This window comes from Heterodontus francisci, chromosome 9, assembly GCF_036365525.1.
Source record: "Heterodontus francisci isolate sHetFra1 chromosome 9, sHetFra1.hap1, whole genome shotgun sequence".
Lineage (NCBI taxonomy): Eukaryota > Metazoa > Chordata > Chondrichthyes > Heterodontiformes > Heterodontidae > Heterodontus > Heterodontus francisci.
The window spans coordinates 69,397,061-69,423,413 of record NC_090379.1 but is presented as its reverse complement, the minus strand read 5'-3'; the positions used below and the strand labels follow the sequence as shown (position 1 = coordinate 69,423,413).

The 26,353-nt window shown below is 46.1% G+C and overlaps 1 protein-coding gene across 1 annotated transcript in view; it reads right to left on the bottom strand.

Annotated features, from left to right (window-relative positions):
* Positions 1–26,353, bottom strand: part of brms1la (BRMS1 like transcriptional repressor a) — a 66,235-nt gene that overhangs the window by 17,055 nt on the left and 22,827 nt on the right. The window contains exons 4-7 of the mRNA XM_068038157.1: positions 19,171–19,250; positions 12,400–12,496; positions 12,034–12,123; positions 11,595–11,659 (exon numbers count right to left, since the gene is read on the bottom strand). Coding sequence (XP_067894258.1) covers positions 11,595–11,659; positions 12,034–12,123; positions 12,400–12,496; positions 19,171–19,250 — 332 coding nt within the window. The remainder of the gene's footprint in view (positions 1–11,594; positions 11,660–12,033; positions 12,124–12,399; positions 12,497–19,170; positions 19,251–26,353) is intronic.

Here is a 26,353-nt window from a genome sequence, read left to right as displayed (position 1 = left end):
GCTGGATTCTATAGGCCCGCAGCTAAAATCGGCAGTGGGCGAGAAAAATGGCAGCCTGTGCACTCGAACTGCATGTCATGGAGCCGCCGCGATCCTAAGCGTGGCGGCTCATTAGCATGCCCGGGTTGGCCGCACCCCCAATGACGTGGAGGGGGCAGGCTAACTGATGCCGTAAACGGTATCAGCTGATAAGTCAGCAGGTGCTGCCGCCATATTTAAACGGCAGCCAGCCCTGCAGTCATTCAGAATCCAAATAAAAACCTTGGCGCTGGAGCTAACCAGCCAGCACAGAAGCTGTTTAATTGCATCTGGAAATCAATACCCCTGCAAGGCACAGGAGATGGCAGAGGTGCAAGGAAGGATGGCCCCATGGTTCAGCAATGCTTCCCTGCTCATTCTCTTCCAGGCTGCACGGGCAAGGCTGGAGGTCCTTTTCCCCAGCGATAGTAGGAGGAGGTCCTCCCGCCTGACCAAGCAAGCCTGGTGGGTGGGGTCACCCACTGAGACTGGGTCCAGTGTCGCAGAAGGATGAATGACCTCATGCGCATGGCAAAAAGTGGCATTATTTTCTGCTGCTCCATTTGATCTGGGTTTGCTCACACAAAGTGGCACATGGGTGCCACTGCCATGCCAAAGACAGGGATGTCGGGCAGGGAGGATTGATACCACATGGGTGGCTGCATGTGTGAAAGAACTCACCCTCATTTGCACCCCAGAGCATGGCACCTACATGACAGGCTGAGTCCGTATTACTGATTGCCCCCCCACCTTTTGTTGTAGTGCCCGTTGTGAAAAGCGTCATGTTGTTGTTTGGCAATGTTAAACATCTGCATCCTTGCTCTTCCAGGCAAAGAGGGCGTACAATGCGACGGAGGCCTCCAGGACTGGCGGAGGGGTGCCAAACATCCGACCACTATCACAGGCTGAGGAGGAGGCCTTCGAGCTAGGTGGCAGCCAGGGAGGACGTGCCGTTTCAGACGTAGAGCTTGGGTTCTTGGGTGAACAGACATGTCTTTGACAAAGGCAATGATTAGTCGAAACATTTCATTTGTGGACACAATGCTGTCATATTAGCGATATGTACACCAGTGAACCTAAAACTGTGCTCTTCACATTGTATCTTGCAGGGCAACGCTCCAAGGTGGCTTCGGAGGCCCTAGAGGGCCAGCACCTCTGAGGAAGAGACAATCTCAGAGGACGCAGTGTCCCATGACACTCCCGCATGTTCCACCAGCGCAGAGACACTCACCTCTGTGGGAATCTGTTCGGCTTTAGAGTCTGGGTCACAAGCTGGTGAGAGCACCACACACGCCCGAGCAGCTGGGTGAGGCTGAGACAGCCGAGGCCTCTGACAGTTGGAGGACTGTGGCTGGCCAGGCCCATGTTGAACCCCAGGTTGATGATGACCCTCTGGTGTTGACTGCACAGGGCATGCTGGTGTTGCAGGGAGAAGTAAGGCAACATCTGGTGGAAATGCCACAGGTCATGCGCAGCCATGAGCGGATGATGGGAGAGTCCATCCAGGCCATGACAGCTGCCATGTCCCAGGCAAATGAGTGCATGGCTTCCTCCATGGAGAGGATGGCGACCTTCATGGAGAGCCACATTCCACAGATGCGCACAGACCTGCAAACCCTCGCCTATTAGCTGGACGCAGCAATGGCTAGAGGAGAGAAGAACCAGGGGCCTGCAGAGTGTCTCTGCTCCTGGTCCTTCTCAGGAGAGCAGCGAGGTTCCCACGAGCCTTGAGAGGGAGGAGGCGAGCCAGCTGTTCATATCTGGGATCTCCCCTCAGGGTGATTCCAATGTGGACACTGGCTCCTCAGCCCTTCTGCCGGTGAGTCCAGCTCCAGCAGCCACGACGTCTGAAGAGAGCCCTGCACTGGTGCAGGAGGCCCTCAGGCAGCCGGGGCCCTCCAGGCTTCATGTGCCCAGAGGACAACCGCCTAAGTCATCCAAAGCCAAAGGGCATCCTGATCAGCAGCCTGCCTCCAGTCAAGCTGCAAGTGCGGAGGTTGCATTGTGAAGGAGCACCCGCAAATGTTGAAAAAAGACACCATGACACATATGGGTTATCACGGGTGACAAGCCTATGTATTAATTCCTTCTCACTGAATGTGCTTTGCTAACAGGTGTCTCCTTTATATTGTGTGAATGACGCATGCCAGCATGTGCCGACTATGTCTCCTCCCATTACATTATTGACCTGAGAGAAATGCCAATGTATGGAAAATCATCGCCATGCCAGTATGCATGATGTGTCACTGCACAGATGCAGTCACATGGGCAATGGCTCAGTCATCTGCTGCCAGTAATGGTGGAGACACAGATGCCACAGATACAGAAGACTGCCTACCAGATGAAGCACGGTGATCTGTGACATGGGGAGCATATTGTGCACCTCAGGGGTAGTGGAAGTGCTCATCAATAAGACGTTGCCATGCATCCCTTGCTCTTTGCTCACCCTGCATCGATGATCTTTGTCCTCCCATTCACGTATGCTGCGGCTGTCTCCTGCTCCCGTCCCTCATCATCCTGCAAGGCCTCCCCCCTCTGTATTGCAAAGTTGTGCAGAGCTCAGCATACAGCAACGATGTGCGCAACCCTTTCTGGTGAGTACTGTAGGGCCCCACCTGATCTACCAAGGCAGCGGAAACACATCTTCAGCATGCCGATGGCCTGCTCGATGGTATCTCGTGTCAAGCCGTGGCAGGCGTTGTATCTCTCCTCTGCATCATTGGTGGGGTTTCTCACCGGTGTCAGGAGCCATGTCTGCAAGCGTTCACCCTTGCCCCCCAAGAATCCACCCCGGATCTGAGCCGGTGCAGTGAACAGCAATGGCACCTGGGACCGGCGCAGGATGAATGAGTCATGGCAACTGCCCGGAAAACGAGCACACACTTGCATGAAGCGTTTCCTGTGGTCACATACTAGCTGCACATTGAGTGAGTCTACGCCCTTTCTATTCAGGTTGCGTCTGGTTGTCTGGCTGGAGCCTTTATGGCCACATGCGTGCAGTCGATGACCCCTTGCACCTGTGGAAATCCCGCGCTGGCCCCAAATCCGAAGGCCCTCTGGTGCTGACTCTCAGGGTCTGTCCCGAAGCAAACACAGTCACCGGTCCTCCTGTACAAGGCATCGGTGACCTCCCTGATACAGCAGTGCACTTCTGACTGTGAACTACCACACAGGTCACCAGTGGGTCTTTGGAATGATGCGGAGGCGTGCAAGTTAGAGTCAAGGTGTCTTTGAGGGCCACAGGCATAGGGTGCCCAGCAAACCCCATCGGTTGCAGCTCATCATTCAGCAGTGCACAGAGAGGTGTCACCGCCTCTCTGGTCATTCGCAGTCGCCTCTGATACTGGCGCTCCGACATCAGCAGGTATGTCATGTGGGGCCTGTAGACCTGCTGTCTTCTCAGGCATCGAATGCGCCTTGGTGGCTGCTGCTGCTCACTTCTATGAGCTTCCACGTCAGCTGTGCCTGCCTCTTGGTTCAGCCATCGGTGGATATGGCTCCTCATGCCGCTTGGAGCTAGAAAGACAGGGTAGACCATCCCCATCTGTATGCTGGTGAACTCAGTTCCTTCAGTCGGTCAATGGCACCTATCAGGGTAAAAAGTGATGTAAATTGGTGCTTCAGCTGCGTTCCCTCATCATCTATATGGCATGGTATGATATTGCCTGTCTTAGCTTTGCTTAGGAGCGGGGCAGCATGAGCACGGTCATGTTATGACGTTGCCTGGATGGGACCATCGGCAACATGACCTTCAACCCGCTACCATTTTTGGCCCCGACCCCACACAAGGGGGTCATGGAGTGCTGTTGCTCCCCCCACCCCCCAAACAGCATTGGCTGATTGCAGGGTCAGCCCCCTTCACCACCCCCCAAATGTTAGCAGGTGCAGAGTGGCCCCCTTTACAGAAGAAGGGCACGGAGTACTTCCCTTCTTACATGCAGAGTTTAAACCCATACATTGCAGACCCGCACCCACCCTCACATGCTCCGAGGACTGACGCTTCGGTGCCACCGGCCTTTCACGGATGTGAAAGTGAAGGCACGTGAGTGCCGCACCGTTGGATGAAGATCCCAACCTGCTGCCTGAATCGCAGCGGCCTGCATATTAATGAATGGTAAGTGCCCATATGCATATTCAAATCCAGGTCCTGTCGCCGAGCCGCAGAGGGCCAAGACGAAGCCTTGCCACTGCCGGCAAGATCGGGCCGGGCCCTGCAGGTATCGAGGTCCATGGCGAGCCTCATCGGGGCAATCTTCATGCCCCCCCACCCCCCAGCCATGAATCCTGATGTCGAGGCCCCTATTAAATCCAGCCCCTGATTTGAAAAAGTCAGGCTTATATGTAACCTCAATAAAAAGTTGGGACCCAGTGAATTTAAGTAACTGATAAATTCAAAAAGTGCTGCCAATCAAAAAATATTTAAACTAATTGCACAGATGTTTCTATTTGAATTGAATGACTTGACTCCTCCTTTGGGCATCTGCCCAACAGTGATTCAGCAACAACTGTATTGATAAGCTTGAACATTTTTCTGTGAGTGAAGCTGTTTTTTTAACTCCTTTATGTACTATGACAAAGATAAAGAAACTCAAAGTTAAATCTTAGTCAAAAATATTTCATTTTTGTGAGTTATGTTTATTATTTCACAGTTATGACATCAAAATTAAGGAAAAATCTGAGTGGAAGGAAAAACTTAATGATGTCACATTAAAAAAAAATTTCCTACTGAAATGTGGTATAAATAGAGCCATAGGATATGATACATATCCTTGTGAGATTATAGCTATAGGTCATTTGAAGCCGTCCCATAAAAGCTATTGGTGGAATACAAGCGGAGACGGTGTCGTAGTAGTAATGTCACTGGAGTAGTAATCCAGAGGCCTAGGCTAATACTATGGGAACGTTGGTTTGAATCCCACCATGGCAAATGGTGAAATTTGAAAATCTGTAATTAAAAGCTTGTCCAATGGCCACCATGAAACCATTGTCGATTGTTGTAAAACCCACCTGGTTCACTAATGTCCTTTCGGGAAGGAAATCTGCTGTCCTTACCTGGTGTTACGAAAGTGCTTCCACTTTTTTTTTTGAGGACTTGGGTTTTAAAACAGAAAAGGATTCCATAGATGCTGGACTTCGTGTTTTTTTTAAAAAAAAGAGGACATCGGAAAGTCTTTTGGACTTGGTTTGTAAACAACCCTTACTGGAAGTCACCTGTCTTCAGATAAGTACCCAGCGGGGGTTTCTTGACCTGGGGAGGATGTTTACAGAGATTTATAGGGGTCAGGAGGCTTGATTCTTGAGACATTGTTTTGGTTTCGCTTTGGACAGTTAGTTGGGGTGTGGATAGTGTTTTGAAAGTAGTTTTAAAAAGCCTACCAGTTTTTCCACCTCTGTGAAAAAACCCTGCGTATTCAGTGTGATAACCGAAACCCTTGATGCTGTATTTATCCTGCTAGAAACCCGTTGCCGTGTTTCTCCTGGAAAGCCTGCCAAACAGAAAATAAACTGTTCTAGGAAGATCCCAGTCACAGCCGTCTACGAGTATCTGGGACACCAGACCAAAAGGGACAAATGACATCTTTCTATATCTACTCTTTTTTCTTCAAGAATTAGCAAGTATTTGGCCAAAGTATTCTTTTTTTTAAAACAAACCTCTGCAGAGAGGGAATTTCGTTATTTTTTCAGCATGAGTGTGAATCTGTGTGTGGGGAATTTAAAAAGGGAACTTTCATATTTCAACTGTGTGTTAATGCTTTGCTTCGTTACAGGCTAAGTATTGTTTTGATAATAAACAGATAATTTTGTTGTTTATTAAAGAAATCTGGTTAATGTATTTTATTCTGGGATAACAAAATAGAGTATATGATTGGCTGCATCAGTAACCGGGTAAACATTTAAATAAATGTTGTGAAGTGTGGAGAAGTAGAACTGGAAAAAACAGTGCACTCCTCCCACCTTGGTTGTAACATATAATTGGGGGCTCTGTGCGGGATAACCCAATGCCGACGATGTGCAATTGTAAGTGGGATAATACTAATTGAAAAAGAAGAGGAAAAGTAAAAGAAACAGGTTTCTTGTACATTAGAGTAAAGTTTACACTACCAGAATGTCTTTGTCAGTTGCTATGACCTTTCTGGGGAAGGAGGATGTATCCCGGAATGATTTGAGAAACTTAACCAAGGCTAGGCTAGGCTAAAGGATTTGGTAGAATTGTTGGTGTTTGAGTTAAAACCAGCAGCTAAGAATTGAAAGAACTGAAATTGGAATAAAAAGGTGAGCCAGATAGTAATGCAATTGAACTAGCTAAAATTCAGTTACAGATGAAGCAGCCTGAGCTTGAACAGGAAAAAGAGATGAAAAAACCTGAACTACAATTTCAAAGAGTTCGAGCAAGAGAAGCAAGGGAATTCAAATTTAAAAAGATGGAACTAAGACAAAGGGGTGGTCTCAACTCCAGTGAAAGCTCTGGTGAGGAAAAAGCTGACTCCAGCCCAGGACCCAGTGGACAGCTGCTTACATTTGTACAAGTCCTCCCGAAGTTTGAGGAAAGGGACGTGGAGGCACTTTTCATTTCTTTTGAAAAGATAGCCAGACAAATGAAGTGACCAAAGGAAAGCTGCACACTGCTTATGCAAAGCAGGCTGATGGGGAGAGCTCATGAAGTTTATGCCATGCTTTCTGAGGAGGCTTCAGCAGATTGAGATGGTAAAAAAAGGCTATTCTCACTGCTTATGAGTTGGTCACTGAAGCGTACAGACAGAAATTTTGGAACCTCCAGTGACACCCTGGGCCGACTTATACAGAATTTGAGAGGGTAAAGCAAATTAATTTTGATCATTGGATGTGGGCACTCAAGGTACAGACCACGCATGAGGCCCTTAGGGAACTAATTCTGCTGGAAGAATTTAAAAATTCACTCCCTCCGTTAGTAAGAAATCATGTAGAGAACTAGAAAGTTTCAACAGCCATACAGGCAGCGGAAATCGCAGATGATTACGAGCTTGTTTATAAGCCCAAACCCTTTGTCCATCATCCCCACAAACCCGAGAAGGATAGAAGATGTGAGGGTGAAAAGAAGGCAAGTAGCCAGGGATAAGAAGGGACAGCTGGGAACACCCCAGGATCTCCTCCTCAGGCCAGAAAGAAAGATGCTGAGGGTGGAAGTGAGGTCCGCTAGCCTAAGTGTTACCATTGTCACAACGTGAGACAGCTTTGTGCAGAATGCTGGAAGTTGCGGGGAAAACCCATGGGACTTAATGTGGTACACAAAGCCCATGTAGAGAAAGGAGCCCTGACCGACAGTACAGCAGATCAGACTGTAACTCTGACTGCAGCTGTAAGGACAAGCACAAAAACCACTGTGAGCGCGGTGAACGCGAATAAGAAACCTAAGACTTATAGGGAATTCATGTCAAAAGGAAAAGTAACTTCTTATCCTGCAAGTGAGCCAGGTAAACCTATAGTTATACTTTGGATAAAGGAGCCACCCAAACACTTTTGCTGGGAAAAGACATAACTTTTCCACCAGAGGGTGCACTGAATGCCAAGGTTCCAGTGAATGGTATTGGCAGGAGTATATAACTGCGCCTTTGTATCAGTTGTACCTAGAGTGTGTCCTCATGTCTAAAACAGTAACCGTAGGAGTTGTCCATCGTTTGCCTGTAGACAGAGTTGACCTACTCCTTGGGAATAATTTGGCCGGAGCGAAGGTAGTAGCTTCACCAGTAATCACGGAAAGACCAAATGAAGTCAAAGAGACAGAAAAGATTCCAGGAAATTTTCCTTCTCATGTAGTAACCTGAGCAATAGCTAAACAAGTTTCATTGTTGTCGGTAAAATTAGCACCATAGACAGACAGCTGAATATCTGAAACTTTCTTTGTGGATTTGGATAATCCGAAGGAAATGTTCAGCACGTTTTCTCTGATCAAGGCTCAGCAAGCTGATCCAGAGTTAAATAAAGTGGCACAAATGGCTCTAACTGAAGCTGAGGCAAAGGGAGTTCCGGGAGGCTACTATATTAAAAATGGGATTCTGATGACAAAGTGGAGACCTCCTCACAGACCTGCGGATGAAGAATGGATGGTAGTTCACCAGATAGTGGTACCACCAAAGTAACGCTGGGAAATATTAAGGATATTCCTATAGCGGGACATGCGGAGATCCATAAAACCCAATCGCGTATAGGTCGACATTTTTACTGGTCAGGTCTTTCCAAGGACATGGTACAGCTTTATAAAACATACCACACGTGCTAGATTGTGGAAAAACTGCAACCTGCCATAAAACCCACACCTCTAATTCCCATACCAGTTTTTGGGGAACCATTTAGTAGGGTGTCGGTAGACTGCATAGCACCTTTATCAAAAACAAAAGTGGGACATCAATATACACTCACTATCATGGACTTATGGCTACTCGGTTCCCAGAGATCATTCCCTTGAGAACAATTTCTGCTAAGGTAGTGGCAGAGAAGTTAACTCAGTTCTTCACTAGATATGGATTACCGATCGAAATTCAGTCAGATCAAGGTTCCAATTTTATATCTAAAATTTTCCAGGAAGTAATGAATAATTTGGGTATAACGCAGTTAAAGTCTTCAGCGTACCACCAACAGACACAAGGGGCTTTAGAACGGTACCATCAAACCCTGAAAATGGGGATCAGGGCATACTGTCATGAATATCCCTATGACTGGGAGAAAGGGCTAGAATTTCTTTTGTTTGCCACCAAGGATTCACCTAACGAGTCCACCGGTTTTAGTCCTTTTGAATTAGTTTATGGACATGAGTTAAGAGGTGCACTAAAACTAATCAAAGAAAGATTTTTAGAACAGAGGGACGAATCTTCTGTGTTAGATTACATATCCGTGTTCCAGGAATGGTTCAGGAGAGCCTGCAAAGTGGCTCAGGAACACCTTAAAGCTTCCCAAAGAACCATGAGGAAATTGTCAGACAAGCATGCCTACCTGACCTTGTGTCACCGATCTACCTGTCGCAGATGCATCTGTCCATGACAATATTGGTAGGGGTGACCACTTCACAGTCCTTGTGGAGACAAAGTCCCGTCTTCACATTGAGGGTACCCACCGTCATTTTGTGTGGCACTACCTCTGTGCTAAATGGGATAGATTTCAAACAGATCTTGCAACTCAAAACTGGGAGTCTATGAGGATCTGTGGGCCATCAGCAGCAGCAGAATTGTACTCAACCACAATCTGTAAACTCATGGCCCAGTATATCTCTCACTCTACGATCAAGTTGGGGGATCGACCCTGGTTCAATGAAGAGTGCAGGAGGACATGCCAGAAGCAGCACCAGGTATACCTAAATATGAGGTACCAGCCTGGTGAAGCTACAACACAGGACTACTTGCATGACAAACAGCAATAGCAGCATGCAATAGACAAGGCTAAGCGATCCCACGACTAACGGATCAGATCTAAGCTCTGCAGTCCTCTCACATCCAATTGTGAATGGTGGTGGACAATTAAACAACTAACAGGAGAAGGCGGCTCCACAAATATCCCCATCCTCAACAATGGGGGAGCCCAGCACATCAGTGCAAAAGACAAGGCTGAACCATTTGCAGCCATCTTCAGCTAGAAATGCCGAGTGGATGATCCATCTTGGTCTCCTCCTGAGGTCCAGGCATCATAGATGCCAGTCTTCAGCCAATCCAATTCGTTCCACGTGATATCAAGAAATGGCTGAAGGCACTAGATACGACAAAGGCTATGGGCCCTGACGACATTCTGGTATTAATACTGAAGATGTGCTCCAAAACTAGCTGCGCCCCTAGCCAAGCTGTTCCAGTACAGCTATACAGCTACAATACTGGCATTTACCCGGCAGTGTGGAAAATTGCCCAAGTATGTCCTGTACACAAAAAGCCGGACAAATCCAACTTAGCTAATTACCGCCCCATCAGTCTACTCTCAATCATCAGCAAAGTGATGGAAGGGATCGCGACAGTGCTGTCAAGCGGCACTTACTCAGCAATAAACTGCTCACTGATGCTCAGTTTGGGTTCCACCAGAGCCACTCAGCTCCTGACCTAATTACAGACTTTGTCCAAACATAGACAAAAGAGCTGAACTCCAGAGGTGAGGTGAGAGTGACTGCCCTCGACATCATGGCAGCATTTGACCGTATATGGCATCAAGGGGTCAATGGAATCAGAGGGAAAACTCTCCACTGGTTGGAGTTATACCTAGCACAAAGGAAGATGGTTGTGGTTGTTGGAGGTCAATCATCTCAGTTCCAGGACATCACTGCAGGAGTTCCTCAGGGTAATGTCCTAGGCCCAACCATCTTCAGCTGCTTCATCAATGACATTCCCTCCGTTATAAAGTCAGAAGTGGGGATGTTCGTTGATTGCACAATGTTCAGTACCATTCGCGACTCCTCAGATACTGAAGCAGCCATATAAGTACTGCTGGTACAAGAGCAGGTCAGAGGCTGGAATTCTGTGGCAAATAACTCACCTCCTGACTCCCCAATACCTGTCCATCATCTACAAGGCACAAGTCAGGCGTGTGATGGAATACTCTCCACTTGCCTGGATGGGCACAGATCCAACAACACTCAAGAAGCTCAACACCATCCAGGACAAAGTAGCCCGCTTGACTGACACCCCATCCACCACCTTCAACATTTACTCCCTTCACCACCAATGCACAGTGGCAGCAGTGTGTACTATCACCACGGCTCCTTAAAGAGCACCTTCCAAATCCGCAACTGCAACCACCTAGAAGGACAAGGGCAGCAGATGCACAAGAACATTATCACCTGCAAATCCTCCTCCAACTACACACCATCCTGACTTGGAACTATATCGCCGTTCCTTCACTGTTGCTGGGCCAAAATCTTGGAACTCCCTTCCTAACAGCACTGTGGGTATACCTACACCATGAGAACTGCAGCAGTTCATGAAGGCTGCTCACCACCACCTTCTCAAGGACAATTAGGGATGGGCAATAAATGCTGCCCTAGCCAGCAACGCCCACATCCCATGAACGAATAAAAAAAAAAAATCATATGCTACAGTTCCTCTACATATAAAGAAAACTCAATATATTGTTCCAAGATACTAGCTCATTTTAGTTTGAGAAGATATTCATAAACCACTCATTGGCACCGATAACAGCCTTGTAACATGCACCTATGCGAAGAACCAGTATCATTTCAATTGAACAAAAAGATGAATTTAAATGAGTAATACAGAAATATTTTGGATGTCACTTTGGTGTTGCAATTCCACAATTCTAGAATGGTACTTCTACTTACATGTAGAACACTCCTGTAGAAAACAGCATGTGAAACTCCATAATAGCAATAGTTTGTCCAGAATGCTTTCACAAAATACAAAATTATTCCAATGACATTACCTTCGCTTTGGTTCAGAAAACCAATATAAGGAGAATACAATGATGAGTTCTGCAAATTAACACTTGATTTTGAAACAAAATGCATAAATGTGCTGCTTCGGTGCCATTTTAATCAGACACAGAGACTAGTAGTTCCCAACTACTAAAACGTTTCACATGTTAGGGGCACATCATATGAAGAAACATACTTTTCTAATTGTAGTCCAGTCTTCAAGTATATCAAGGTCTTGTAGCATGTAAACTACATAAGGACGTTTGCTGGTTAAGGAAATTCCCGGAATCTGAAAATTAACACCAATTTCCTCTAAAGTCTGAATATAAAATAAAAATAAATCACAGAAATCTTAAAAATAAGGCATGTTTCGTTCTTTCATTTTCAAGGTTAACATTAGACGGAATTATCACATTTTCAAACATTAACAAGGGCATTTCCAATACCACAAATAATTCTCATATTATACATTAAAACACTCAATATTATATGTATTATTTTCAATAGAAGCTCTGCAAAATTATTAGTTTTCCCAGTAGGGAGAACAGTCAATAGCAGATTTTTTGTATGTTTATAGTTGACTTTTCTGAAGCACTTGCTTTGTTGTGAAGATGAACTAAAAATAAAAAGGATATCAGAGACAACCACTGGCTTTTTCTTTTTGTCTGGACTAAATGGATCTTTCCTCTTATTTTTTCTGGACTGTAGCTCATCATTCCATAGCTCTGAAAGATACAGGTTATAATTACTTAACGCAAATAGTGCATTTAATCATGAAAATGATCGGTCATTTTTAAAATATATACTCAGTAGTTTTAATAAAAATCAAAAACATCTTATTGCATTGGTTGCAGAATTACTGTGAAGTTTTTGTCTATTTTAGTTTTTAAAAAATATAATGCATTTTAAGGGTTTAAAATACTGTAGTAGTACTACAATAAAGTGTTTATCTGAAAAATATTTATTAAGTATACTTAGCTTGAACTGACTAGCCGACATACCTGATGTGATGTCAATGCTATGCCGGTCTTCTTCAAGGCGCCGGATTCTCTCTTCCAGTTCACTTTGTACAGTATCATACAGAAGCAGCTTCTCACTCTAGCAAGCAGCAGAATATAGGTTAATTATCTGGAATGATTTTATATTACATACAACTATTCCTTTTTCTTAATTCATTCATTCTCAGGATGTGGGTATCACTGGCAAGGCTAGCATTTATTGCCCATCTATAACTGTCATTGAGAAAGTGGTAGCAGTCAAACAAAGAACAGTACAGCACTGAAACAGGCCATTTGGCCCTCCAAGCCTGCGCTGATCTTGATGCCTGTCTAAACTAAAACCTTCTGCAATTCCGGGGTCCGTTTCCCTCTATTCCCATCCTATTCATGTATTTGTCAAGATGCCTCTTAAACGTCGCTATCGTACCTGCTCCCACCACCTCCCCCGGCAGCAAGTTCCAGGCACTCACTACCCTCTGTGTAAAGAACTTGCCTCGCACAGCTCCTCGCACCTTAAACCTATGTCCCTTAGTAACTGACTCTTCCACCTGGGAAAAAGCTTCTGACCTGGGAAAAAGCTTCTGACTATCCACTCTGTCCATGCCACTCATAACTTTGTAAACCTCTATCATATCGCCCCTCCACCTCCGTCGTTCCAGTGAAAACAATCCGAGTTTACCCAACCTCTCCGCATAGCTAATGCCCTCCAGACCAGGCAACATCCTGGTAAACCTCCTCTGTACCCTCCCCAAAGCCTCCACGTCCTTCTGGTAGTGTGGCGACCAGAATTGCATGCAATATTCTAAGTGTGGCCTAACTAAAGTTCTGTACAGCTGCAGCATGACTTGCCAATTTTTATACTCTATGCCCCGACCAATGAAGGCAAGCATGCCGTATGCCTTCTTGACTACCTTATCCACCTGCGTTGCCACTTTCAGTGACCTGTGGACCTGTACGCCCAGATCTCTCTGCCTGTCAATACTCCTAAGGGTTCTGCCATTTACTGTATACTTCCCACCTGTATTAGATCTTCCAAAATGCATTACCTCACATTTGTCCGGATTAAACTCCATCTGCCATTTCTCCGCCCAAGTCTCCAACCGATCTATATCCTGCTGTATCCTCTGACAATCCTCATCATTATCCGCAACTCCACCAACCTTTGTGTCGTCCGCAAACTTACTAATCAGACCAGCTACATTTTCCTCCAAATCATTTATATATAATACAAACAGCAAAGGTCCCAGCACTGATCCCTGCAGAACACCACTAGTCACAGCCCTCCATTCAGAAAAGCACACTTCCACTGCTCCCGCTGTCTTCTATGACCGAGCCAGTTCTGTATCCATCTTGCCAGCTCACCTCCGATCCCGTGTGACTTCACCTTTTGTACCAGTCTGCCATGAGGGACCTTGTCAAAGGCTTTACTGAAGTCCATATAGACAACATCCACTGCCCTTCCTTCATCAATCATCTTCATCACATCCTCAAAAAACTCAATCAAGTTCGTGAGACACGACCTCCCCTTCACAAAACCATGCTGCCACTCGCTAATAAGTTCATTTGTTTCCAAATGATTCAGTCCTTCTTGAATCACGGCAGTCTATGTTGTGATGGTACTCCCGCAATGTTGTTAGGTAGGCAACGGCAGGATTTTGACCATGCAATAATAAAGCAAGAGTGATATCTGTCCAAGTCAGGATGGTATGTGGCTTGGAGGTCATGGTGGTCCCATGCACCTGTTGCCCTTGTCCTTAGAGGTTGAGATCAATGGTTTTGTACATGCTGCCAAAAAAGCATTGGGGAAATGGTGCAGTAGATCCTTTAGGTAGTACACAATACAGCCATGGTATGCCGACGGTGGAGGGATGGGATGCTTAAGCCAGTGGATGGTTTGCCAAAGTAGATAGCTTTGTTCTAGATATTGTGAAGCCTTGAGTGATTTTGGAGCTGCACCCATCCAGGTAAGTGGAAACTATTCGATTATATTGCTGACATGCCTTTTTGTAGGTGGTAGAAAGGCTTTATGGAGTCGGGGGTGGAATTTATAATGACGGTAGGGGTCTCAACGGTGAGAGAAACCGACGCAGAATGGAAGGCCCGCCGAATTTAGTGTCAATCAGGCACTTAAATTGACATTGGCGGGCCTTCCATAGGATTTAGGACCCTGCCGCTGGAAGTCCCGGCCTTACAGAACTGCCGGCCAATCAGAGGCCGGCAACTGCAGCACCGTTGTGGAGCCAGTGGCTGCTGCTGCAGCGACCAAACACCGAGTGGTGACACTGGAACCAGACTTAAGGTAGGTCAGGGTGACGCTTGCAGGGGCGGGAGTGGTCAGCAGCAAGGGCGGAGGGGTGGCCCTCAGTGCACTCCCACCCCCCCCACTTCCCGATGCCGGGTCCCTCAGTCAGGCACTTGGGTGCCTTTGAACAAGGGACTCCGCCACCCCCCCCCCCCCCAACCCAGAAGCAGCCCGCTTGGTTTTTAGTGCCGTGCTTCCTGTGCAGCAAGAATGGGCCCTTAATTAGGGAATAATTACCCAGTTAAGGGCCTCAATTGGCTAAATTTCAGTGGAGGCGGGATGCCTCAATTATCCCACCTGATTTTAAGCTCACTCTGCCTCCAAACCCGCCGCAGGGAAGAGCATAAAATTACACCCAGGAGCTGAGCCACACTCTGCAGAATAATCATTCTCTGGCCTGCTCTAATAGCCGCAGCATTTATGTGGCTGCCCAGTTTTAGTTTCTAGGCAATGGTGACCCCAAGAGGTTGATGGTGGGGGACTGTGTGATGGTAAGGACATTGAATGTCAAGGGGAGGTGGTTATACTCTCTCTTGTTGAGATGATCCTCTGGCACTTGTGTGGCTTGAATGATGCTTGCCACGCACCAGCCCAAGCCTGGAAGTTGTTCAGGTTTTGTTGCATGCAGCTTAGACTGCTTAATTATCTGAGCAAAACACAGTTTAATCAGTGAAAAGCCTCACTTCTGAAGTTACGAATGAGGGAAGGTCATTCATGAAGCAGCTGAAGATATTTAGGCGCTGAGGAACTTATACAGCAATATCCTGCAGCTGAGATGATTGGCCTCCAACAACCACAACCATCCAGATGTGGCTCCAGCCACTACTGAATTTTCCCCTTGAACACCATTGATTCAGTTTTACACGCCCAGTGCCACACTCAGTCAAATCCTGCCTTGATGTCAAGGGCAGTCATTTTCACCTCACCTCTGGAATTCTGCTCGAGTTCATATTTGAACCAAAGCTGTAAATAAGGGCTGCAGCCAGGTTTTTCAGGCAGAACCCAAATTAACCATTGGTGAGCAGGTTATTGGTGAGTAGGTGCCGCTTAATAGCACTGTTAACTACTCCTTCGATCACTTTGCTGATGGTTGGGAGTAAGCTGAAGGTTGGTAACTGTCTGGGTTACATGTGTCCTGCTTTCTGTGGACCGGCCATGCCAAGGCAATTTTCCACATTAATCAGATAAAGGCCAATGCTGCAGCTGTACCGAAACAGCTTAGCTAAGGACTAAGGGCTAGTTTTGGAGCACAGGTTTTCCACACTACAGTTGGAATATTGTATCCTGGCTCGTAGTCTTTACTGTGTCCAGTGCACTCAGCCATTTCTTGATGCCATGTAGAGTTGATCAAATTGGCTGAAGACTTTTTTTATTAGTTTGTGGGATGTGGGCGTTGCTGGCTAGAACAGCATTTGTTGCCCATCACTAATTGCCCTTGAGAAAGTGGTGGTGAGCTGCCTCCTTTAACCGCTGCAGTCCATGTGGGGTAGATACATCAACGGTGCTGTTAGGAAGGGAGTTCCAGGATTTTGACCCAGCGACAGTGAAGAAACAGCGATATAGTTCCAAGTCAGGACGGTGTGTGGCTTAGAGGGGAACTTGCAGGTGATGTTCCCATGCATCCGCTGCCCTTGTACTTCTATGTGGTACAGGTCGTGGGTTTGGAAGGTGCGGTCTAAGGAGCCTTGGAGCGTTGCTGCAGTGCATCTTGTAGATGGTACACACTGCTGTCACGGTGCGTCGGTGGTGGAGGGAGAGAATGTTTGTGGATGGGGTGCCAATCAAGCAGGCTGCTTTGTCCTGGATGTGACAAGCTTCTTGAGTGTTGTTGAAGCTGCACCTATCCAGACAAGTGGAGACACACCATCCTGACTTGGAACTATATCGCTGTTTCTTCACTGTCGCTGAGTCAAAATCCTGGAACTCGCTTCCGAACAGCACCGTTGGTGTACCGTCCCCACATGGACTGCAGCGGTTCAAGGAGGCAACTCATCACCACTTTCCGCACCTATCCAGACAAGTGGAGAGTATTCCATCGCACTCCTGACTTGTGCCTTATGGACAGACTTTGGGGAGTCAGGAGGTGAGTTATTCGCCGCAGGATTCCTAGCCTCTGACCTCCTCTTGTAGCCATGGTATTTATACCAGTTTCTGGTCAAAGGTAACCCCAGGATGTTGATGGTGGGGGGATTCAGCGATGGTAATGCCATTGAACGTCAAGGGGAGATGGTTAGATTCTCTCTTGTTTGAGATAGTCATTGCCTGGCACTTGTATGGCGTGAAAGTTACTTGCCACTTATCAGCCCAAGCCTAGATATTGTCCAGGTCTTGCTGCAATTCTACTGCTTCAGTATCTGAGGAGCTGCGAATGGTGCTGAACATTGTACAATCATCAGTGAACATCCTCACCTCTGACCTTATGATTGAAGGAAGGTCATTGATGAAGCAGCTGAAGATGGTTGGGCCTAGGACACTACCCTGAGGAACTCCTGCAGTGATGTCCTGGAGCTGAAATGATTGAACTCCAACCACAACCATCTTCCTTTGTGCTAGATATGTCTCCAACCAGCAGAGAGGTTTCCCCCCCCCCCCCCCGATTCCCATTGACTCTAGTTTTGCTGGGGTTCCTTGATGTCATACTCAGTCAAATGCTGCCTTGATGTCAAGGGCAATCACTCTCACCTCACCACTGGAGTTCAGCTTTAATGTCCATGTTTGGACTAAGGCTGTAATGAGATCAGGAGCTGAGTGGCTCTGGTGGAACCCAAACTGAGCATCAGTGAGCAGGTTATTGCTCAGCAAGTGCTGCTTGATAGCACTGTCGACGACCCCTTCCATCACTTTGCTGATGTTCGAGAGTAGACTGATGGGGCGGTAATTGACCAGCTTGGGTTTGTCCTGCATTTTGTGTACAAGACATACCTGGGCAATTTTCCACATTGCCGGGTAGATGCCAGTGTTGTAGCTGTACTGGAACAACTTGGCTAGGGGCGCGGCTAGTTCTGGAGCACAAGTCTTCAGCACTATTGCCGGAATGTTGTCAGAGCCCGTAGCCTTTGCAGTATCTAGTGCCTTTAACCATTTCTTGCTATCACGTGGAGTGAACCAGATTGGCTTAAGACCGGCATTTGTGATGCTGGGAACCTCGGGAGGAGGCTGAGATGGATCATCCACTCGGCACTTCTGGCTGAAGATGGATGCAAATTCTTCAGCCTTGTCTTTTGCACTGATGTGCTGGGCTCCCCCATCGTTGAGGATGGGGATATTTGTGGAGCCTCCTCCTCCACTTAGTTGTTTAATTGTCCACCATCAGTCACGATTGGATGTGGGAGGACTGCAGAGCTTAGATCTGATCCGTTGGTTGTGTGATCGCTTAGCCTTGCCTACTGCACACTGCTTCCGCTGTCTGATATGCAAGTAGTCCTGTGTTGTAGCTTGACCAGGCTGACACCTCATTTTTAGGTATGCCTGGTGTTGCTCATGGCCTGCCCTCCTGCACTCTTCATTGAACCTTAGTACGAAGCCAAGACTTGGTCTCCATGAGGGCATGCTGCAGTCACTCCTACCAATGCTGTCAAAAACAGATGCATCTGCAACAGGGCACAGCAGTGTTGTGGTCCTGTTACTGGACCAGCATTCCAGAAAATGCAAGTTTAAATCCATCCAAGGTCGTTTGAGAATTTGAATTCACTCAATTCAAAAAATCTGCATCAGTAAAAGTGTCCAAGAAGCTGTCATATTGTTATAAAAGCACAACTCATTCCCTAATGTCCTTCAGGGAAGGAGACCTGCAGTCTCTGACTCCAGTTCCACACCAAAGTGGTGGACACTTAGCTGCCCTCTACAACTCAAACCACTAGAAAGGAACAAAAAAAAGAGCGTACAGCTGCCACTAGGCATCAAATCAGGACATGATAAGGGCACACCCAGCCCAGAAGACTCTAAAAAAGTCTTCCTCACAAACATCTATCGGAAGAGTTGTCTCAGACTAGTTAAATAACAGCCTGACAGTCATACTTACAGAATCATCCCTATCAGCCAATGTTCCAGATTCCTGCCCACTCACAGGACAGACCCACCTGAGTTAAGTAGACAGCAGTATACAGTCAGGGAAAATATCCCTGGGTGTCCCCGACATTAAGATTAAATCCAATGGCTTCAGGTCAAACATGGACATGGAAGTGTCCTGCTGATTACCACTGCCCTCCCTCAGCTGATGAAGCAGTACTCCTCCATGTTGAACACCACTTGGAGGAAGCATTGAGTGTAACACGAGCACAGAATATCCTCTGGGTGAGGGACTTCAATGTTCATTGCCAAGAGGGGCTAGTAGTATCACACTAGCCTGAAGGACAAAGTTACAGGTGATGAGAGAACCAATACGAGGGAATAACCTACTTGACCTCATCCTCACTAAGCTACCTGTTGCAGATAGAATAGAAGTGCCCAGTGCACTGTTAACTACTGCTTACCTCCCAGTGTTGGAATGCAGCCTGCACTTCGCACTCGTATTGGTTCTTTACAGTTTTTAAACAGAGCTCCCTATAGATACCTGTAACCAGAAAATCACCTGTTCAAATGGAGAGTTAATAAGCTGATTCATACCCATGTTTTGACCAATAAATTAACATGTATATTTAGATCCCTACCAGATCAAGTGGAACTCTCATCATCATCAATTTGACAGGTACACTTGATGCTGTTAACTGTTGCATTAAGTAGGCTAGAAAACAAAATGATAGGATAGAGCCACCCTGCCTCCCCAGCCTTGCAAGGATTGTTAACTGAAAATATGCATTTATAAAGGAACTTGGCAGAATTTTTGGACAGATAAATGCCTGCAGTTTTCTTATAACATGGTGTCAATTAATACAGTAATTACTCTTGTAACTCTTTCTAGCAAACTAAATAGCTCCTTAAATAAACAATGGCCATCTTCCACAAGGCTTGGTGCTTCTTTGTCAATACTGAAACCAGGTAAAATGCATCCCTTGTTATGATCTGCTTTTTATTCTGCTCCTAATGACAGTATTAAAAAGAGAACCTTATTCTAATATAAAATGAAGCATAAATTTGGCTTGAAAAGTAAGAACATTAGATTTTTTTTCCTTTCTAATTTTATCCCTTTCTCTCCTGAAGGCAGTGAATAATACTGTTCTACTCGTGTCAACAGCACAACCAACTTATCAAAGCAGATACTCTTCAATATAAACACATACAGCCAATATTGGAATGCAATTTTGCCATGTGGGGGGGGGTTGGAAATGGGAGGATTAAACAGTGATCAAAAACCTAAACCAATTGTCTCCTCCCTCTCTCTACTCTGGAAACACTGAAACAAATTGTAATGCGTTATTACAATCACAACTGACATCAGCTAACTCAGTAGTACACCAGAAGTACTATCTGCAAGAATATTTGATGTTTTATAAACTACACAAAAACTATGAAAAAGGAAAAAGCATATGAGCAAGTGATTAATATTCTAAAATGTAGCAACATAGAAAATTTACAGCACAGAAGACCATTCAGCCAATCATGTCTCTGCCAGCCGAAACAGCTATCCCACCTAATCCCACTTTCCAGCTCTTAGTCCATAGCCCTGTTGGTTAAGGCATTTATGGCACTTCAAGTGCTTCTCCAAGTATTTTTAAATGCAACGAGGGCTTCTGACTCAATTAATCGGTGAGTTCCAGATCCCCACCATGCTCCTGGTGAAAAAAAATTCTCAACTACCATCTGCCAATTACTTTAAATCTATGTCTTCCCACCCCCCACCACCACCCCCACCCCAGTTATTGTCCTCTCTGCTAAGGGCAATAGGTCTGTTCTATATACTCTATCTAAGCCGCTCTTGATTTAATCCTCCTCAATTAAATTTCCCCATAACCTCTCTATTGCAAGGAAAACAACCCCAGCCTATCCATACTTTCTTTATAACTAAAATTTTCAATTCCTGGCAAAATCCTTGCAAATCTCTTCTGCACCCTTTCTCATGCAATCACATGCTTCTTGTAATGTGGTGGTCAGAACTGCACACTATGACCTAACTAATGTTTTATATTGTTCTGGTATGAACTGTCTGTTCTTATATTGTATGCCTTGGCTAATAAAGGAAAAGTACCCCACAAGCCTTCTTAGCCACCTTATCTACCTCTCCCGCTACCTTCAGGGATCTGTAGATGTTTACTCCAAGGTTTCTCTGTTCCTCTACACTGCTCAGTGCATTCCCTTGACTTGTTTGCCCTCTCCAAATGCATTACCTTACATTTCTTGGGACTGAATTCCATTATCCACTTTCTGCCCTCCTGACAAGCCACAGAATCATAGAATTGTTACAGCACTGAAGCAGGCCATTCAGCCTGTCGAGTCTGTGCCGTCTCACTGCAAGAGCAATTTAGCTAATCCCACTCCACCTGCCCTTTCCCTGTAGCCCTGCAAATTCTTTCCCTTCAGATGCTTATCCAATTCCCTTTTGAAAGCCACGATTGAATCTGTCTCCACCAAACTCTTAGGCAGTGCATTCCAGATCGTAACCACTTGCTGCGTAAAAACAATTTTCCTCATGTCGCCTTTGGTTCTTTTGCCAATCACCTTAAATCTGTTTTCACTGGTTCTCGACCCTTCCGCCAATGGGAACAGTTTCTCCCTACCTTGACTACTCCCCTCATGATTCTGAGCACCTCTATCAAATCTCCTTTCAACCTCCTCTTCTCTAAGAAGAACAACTTCAGTTTCTCCAGTCTATCCACATAACTGAAGTCCCACATCCCCAGAATCATTCTCGTTAATCTTTTCTCTATCCTTTCTAAAGACTTCTTCTTCTTCTTAAATGTGCAATGCCCAGAATTTGACACTAAACTCCAGTTGAGGCCAAACTAACTTTTTTTTAAATCAAGTTTCATCATAACTTCCTTGCTTTTGTACTCTATGCCTCTATTTATAAAGCTCAGGATCCCTTATGCCTTTTTAATCACTTTCTCAACCTGCCTTGCCACTTTCAACTATTTGTGCACATTACTCCAGGTCTCTCTGTTCCTGCACCCCTTTTAGAATTGTACCCTTTAGTTTATATTTCCTTTCCTCATTCTTCCTACCAAAATATATCATTTTGCAATTCGGCGTTAAATTTCATCTGCCATGTGTCCTCTCATTCCATTTGCCTGTCTGTGGCCTCTTGAAGTCCATTACTATCCTCCTCATAGTTCACTATACTTCCAAGTTTAGCGTCATCTGTAGTTATTAATCTTGATCAAGAAAAGCAGTAGTCCCAGTACTGATCCCTGCGAAGCACCACTGTAGACCTCCCTCCAGTCTGAAAATCAACTGTTCACCAACTATTCTCTGTTTCCTGTCACTCAGCCTACTTTGCATCCATGCTGCCATTGACCATGAGTTTCAACTTAAATAAAAACAAGAAATGCTGGAAATACTCAGCAGGTCTGGCAGCATCTCTGGAGAGAGAAACAGAGGTAACGTTTTAGGTCAGTGACCCTTCATCAGAACTGGAAAATGTTAGAAATGTAATAGGTTTTAAACAAATAAAGCGGGGGTGGGGCAAGAGATAACAAAAGGCAAGGTGTTGATAGGAGAGAGGGTCACAGAGAATAACTGACCAGAAGGTCATGGAGCAAAGGCAAATGGTATGTTAATGGTGTGCTGAAAGACAAAGCGTTAGTGCAGAGAGGGTGTTAATTGACAGAAAAATGAACAGCCCTGGCCCAAAGCACAAACATGAAAAAACAGTGGGTAGGCACATGGTAAAAAAAATGAATGATGAAAAAATTTAAAATAAAACAAATAAAAATAATAAATAATAAAAAAGAAAAAATAACAAAATAAAAAGGGGGGCCCGTCATGCTCTGAAATGATTGAATTCAATGTTCAGTCTGGCAGGCTGCAGTGTGCCTAATCGGTAAATGAGACGCTGTTACTCGAGCTTGCGTTGATGTTCATTGGAACACTGCAGCAATCCCAGGACAGAGATGCGGGCATGAGGGCAGGGGTGTGTGCTGAAATGGCAAGCAACCGGAAGCTCGGAGTGTTTGGGGCCTTGGATAGTGAGGAGAGAAGAGGTAAAAGCGCAGGTGTTACACCTCCTGCGGTTGCATGGGAAAGTGCCGTGGGAAGGGGACGAGGTGTTAGGGGTAATGGAGGAGTGGACCAGGGTGTCATGGAGGGAACAATCCCTTCGGAATGCTGACAGGGGAGGGGAAGATGCATTTGGTAGTAACATCGTGCTGGACGTGGTGGAAATGGCGGAGGGTGATCCTTTGGATGTGGAGGCTGGCGGGGTGGACTGTGAGGACAAGAGGAACCCTGTCGCGTTTCTGGGAGGGAGGGGAAGGGGTGAGGGTAGAGGTGCGGGAAATGGGCCGGACACAGTCGAGGGCCCTGTCAACCACAGTGGGAGGGGAATCCTCGGTTAAGGAAAAAGGAAGACATATCAGAAGTGCTGTTGTGGAAGGTTGCATCATCAGAGCAGATGCGTCAGAGATGGAAAAACTGAGAGAATGGAATAGAGTCCTTACAGGAAACAGGGTGTGAAGAAGTGTAGTTGAGGTAGCTGTGGGAGTTGGTGGGCTTATAATGAATATTAATCGACAGCCTATCCCCAGAGAATAAGACTGAGAAGTCGAGGAAGGGAAGGGAAGTGTCTGAGATGGACCATGTAAAGGTGAGAGAAGGGTGGAAATTGGAAGCAAAGTTGACAAAGCTTTCCAGTTCGGGGCGGGAGCAGGAATTGGCACCAATGCAGTCATCAATGTACCGGAAAAAGAGTTGGGGGAGGGGGCCTGGAACAAGGAATGTTCGACATCTCCCACAAAAAGACAGACACACCTAGGACCCATGCGGGCACCCATAGCAACAGCTTTTACTTGAAGGAAGTGAGTGGAGTTGAAGGAGAAGTTGTTCAATGTGAGAACAAGTTCAGCCAGGCAGAGGAGGGTGGTGGTGGATAGGGACCAGTTGGACCTCTGCTCAAGGAAGAAGTGGAGAGCCCTCAAACCTTCCTGCTGGGGGATGGAAGTGTAGAGAGATCGGACGAGGAGTTGGTTAGGGCCAGGAAACTGGAAATTGTCAAAATGATGTAGGGCGTCAGAAGGATGTAGGTGGGAAGAGGCTGGACCAGGGAGAAAAGGTAGAGTCAAGATAGGAAGAAATAAGTTCAGTGGGGCAGGAACAGGCTGAAACAATGGGTATGCCAGGACAGTCCTGTTTGTGGATTTTAGGAAGGAGGGTAGAAGTGGGCTGTCCAGGGTTGCGGGACTATGAGGTTGGAAGCTGTAGAGGGAAGATCCCTAGAGGAAATGAAGTCAGTGACAGTCCTGTGGACAGTAGCTTGATGTTCGGTGGTGGGGTTATGGTCCAGGGGGACGTAGCAAGAAGTGTCTGAGAGTTGGCGCTGAGCCTCTGCAAGGTAGAGGTCGGTGCGCCAGACAACAACAGCACCACCCTTGTCTGCAGGTTTGATGACAATGTCGGGGTTAGACCTGAGAGAACGGAATGCAGCAAGTTCAGCGAGAGACAGGTTAGAGTGAGTGAGGGGGGGGCAGAGAAATTGAGACGGCCGATGTCTCGCCAACAGTTTTCAATAACAAGATTAAGAGCGGGAAAGAGGCCAGAGGGAGGGGTCCAGGTGGAGGGAGAATGCTGAAGGCAGGTGAATGGGTCTGCTGGTCGGAGGAGGACTCCTGGTCAAAGAGGTGAGCCTGAAGGCGAAGGCGATGGAAAAAGAGCTCAACGTCATGCAGAGTGCAAAATTCTTTGAGGTGTGGGCGTAAGGGGATAAAACTGAGTCCTTTGCTGAGTATCGAACGTTCAGTGTCAGAAAGGGGAAGGTCAGAGGGTATAGTGAATACATGGCAAGAGGTCAGATCAGAAGGGATGGGGTCAGAGGAAAGTGAAGGGGAAGGAGGATCTGGAAGGGCATTAGTCCCAATCAGCTGCTGGAGCTTGCGTTCCTTAACACCTGAAAGGAAGAAAAAGGTTTTTTGTTAGTGCGTCAGATAAGACGAAGGATGAAATGAAACTGCGGAGTAGAACAGCTGTGAGATAAGGTGAGGCAGTGCTTCTGGAGAGAGAGGTCCAGTGTGTACATATGGCGGCGCATGGCACTGAGTATGGATCTCAGGATGCGGTGAGAACAGCAGGCCGAGGAACGTTGTATTTCTCGGAGATACCTGTAATCCTGGGTGGATTCAAAACATGAAGGATGAAACTTCAGTTGGAATCCACGTGGAATAGGTCGGAGCCGGAGACAGTCACTGAGGAAGAAGATGTGGCTGTGAAAACCCAAGTTTTGTTAGGCACTTTATCAAACACTAGGAGGGAAATAGAAAGCAATGAAGGTGAACAAGGTAAAAGAGACAAACAAAAATCCCGTCGGAGAGAAGAGCAGAACTTCTTCAATGTAGGCATTCCTGGAAGAGAAGTGGCAATGAATTAAACACGAAAATAAAAGCAAAATAATGCAGATGCTGGAAATCTGAAATAAAAACAAGAAATGCCGGAATACTCAGCAGGTCTGGCAGCATTTGTGGAGAGAGAAGCAGAGTTAACGTTTCAGGTCAGTGACCCTTCATCAGAACTTGCCTTTGCTCCATGACCTTCTGGTCAGTTATACTCTGTGACCCTCTCTCCTATCAACACCTTGCCTTTTGTTATCTCTTGCCCCACCATTGCTTTATTTGCTTAAAACCTATTACACTTGTAACATTTGCCTCTCTCCACAGATGCTGCCAGATCTGCTGAGTATTTCCAGCATTTCTTGTTTTTATTTGATTTCTAGCATCTGCAGTATTTTGCTTTTATCAACTGCATTACCCTCATCAATCCAGTTACCTCATCAAAAAACTCAAATCAAGTTAGTTAAACATGATTTGCTTTTAACAATTCCGTGCTGGTTTTTTTAAAATTAATTCTCATTTGTCCAGGTGACTGCTAATTTTGACCCGGATTATCGTTTCTAAAAGCTGTCCCACCACCGAGGTTAAACTGACTGGCCTGTAGACTTCGGTAGCATCCTCTTCCATGGTAAAGACAGATACAAAGTGCTCATTTAATGACTCAGCCATGCGTGCAGGTCACCTTTTTGGTCCCTAATTGGGTCCACCCTCCTTTAAATGCCTTTTTACTATCTATATCCCTAAAGACCACCTTTGGATTCTCTTTTACATTGGCTGCCAGTCTCTTCTCGTACTCTCGCTTTGCCCCTCTTTTTTCCTTTTTCACTTCCCCTCTGAACTTTCGATATCGAGCTTGGTTCTCACTTTTATTAACATCTGCTTACTCTCTATCTCTTTTGTCATCCAGGGAGCTCTGGCTTTGGTTTCCCTACCTTTCCCCCTCATGGGGATATACCACGGCTGTATCCTAACCATCTCCTCTTTAAAAGCAGCTTATTGTTTGATTACAGTTTTGCCTGCCAATCTTTAATTCCAATTTAACTGGGACAGATCCGTTCTCAACCCGCTGAAATTGGCCCTCCTCTAATTAAGTATTTTTACTCTAGACTACTCCTTGCTCTTTTCCATAGCTAATCTAAATCATATGATACTATGATCACTGTCCTTTAAATGTTTCCCTACTGGCACATGATCCACCTCAATCCCCAGAACCAACTCCAGCAATGCCTCCTTTGTTGGGCTAGAA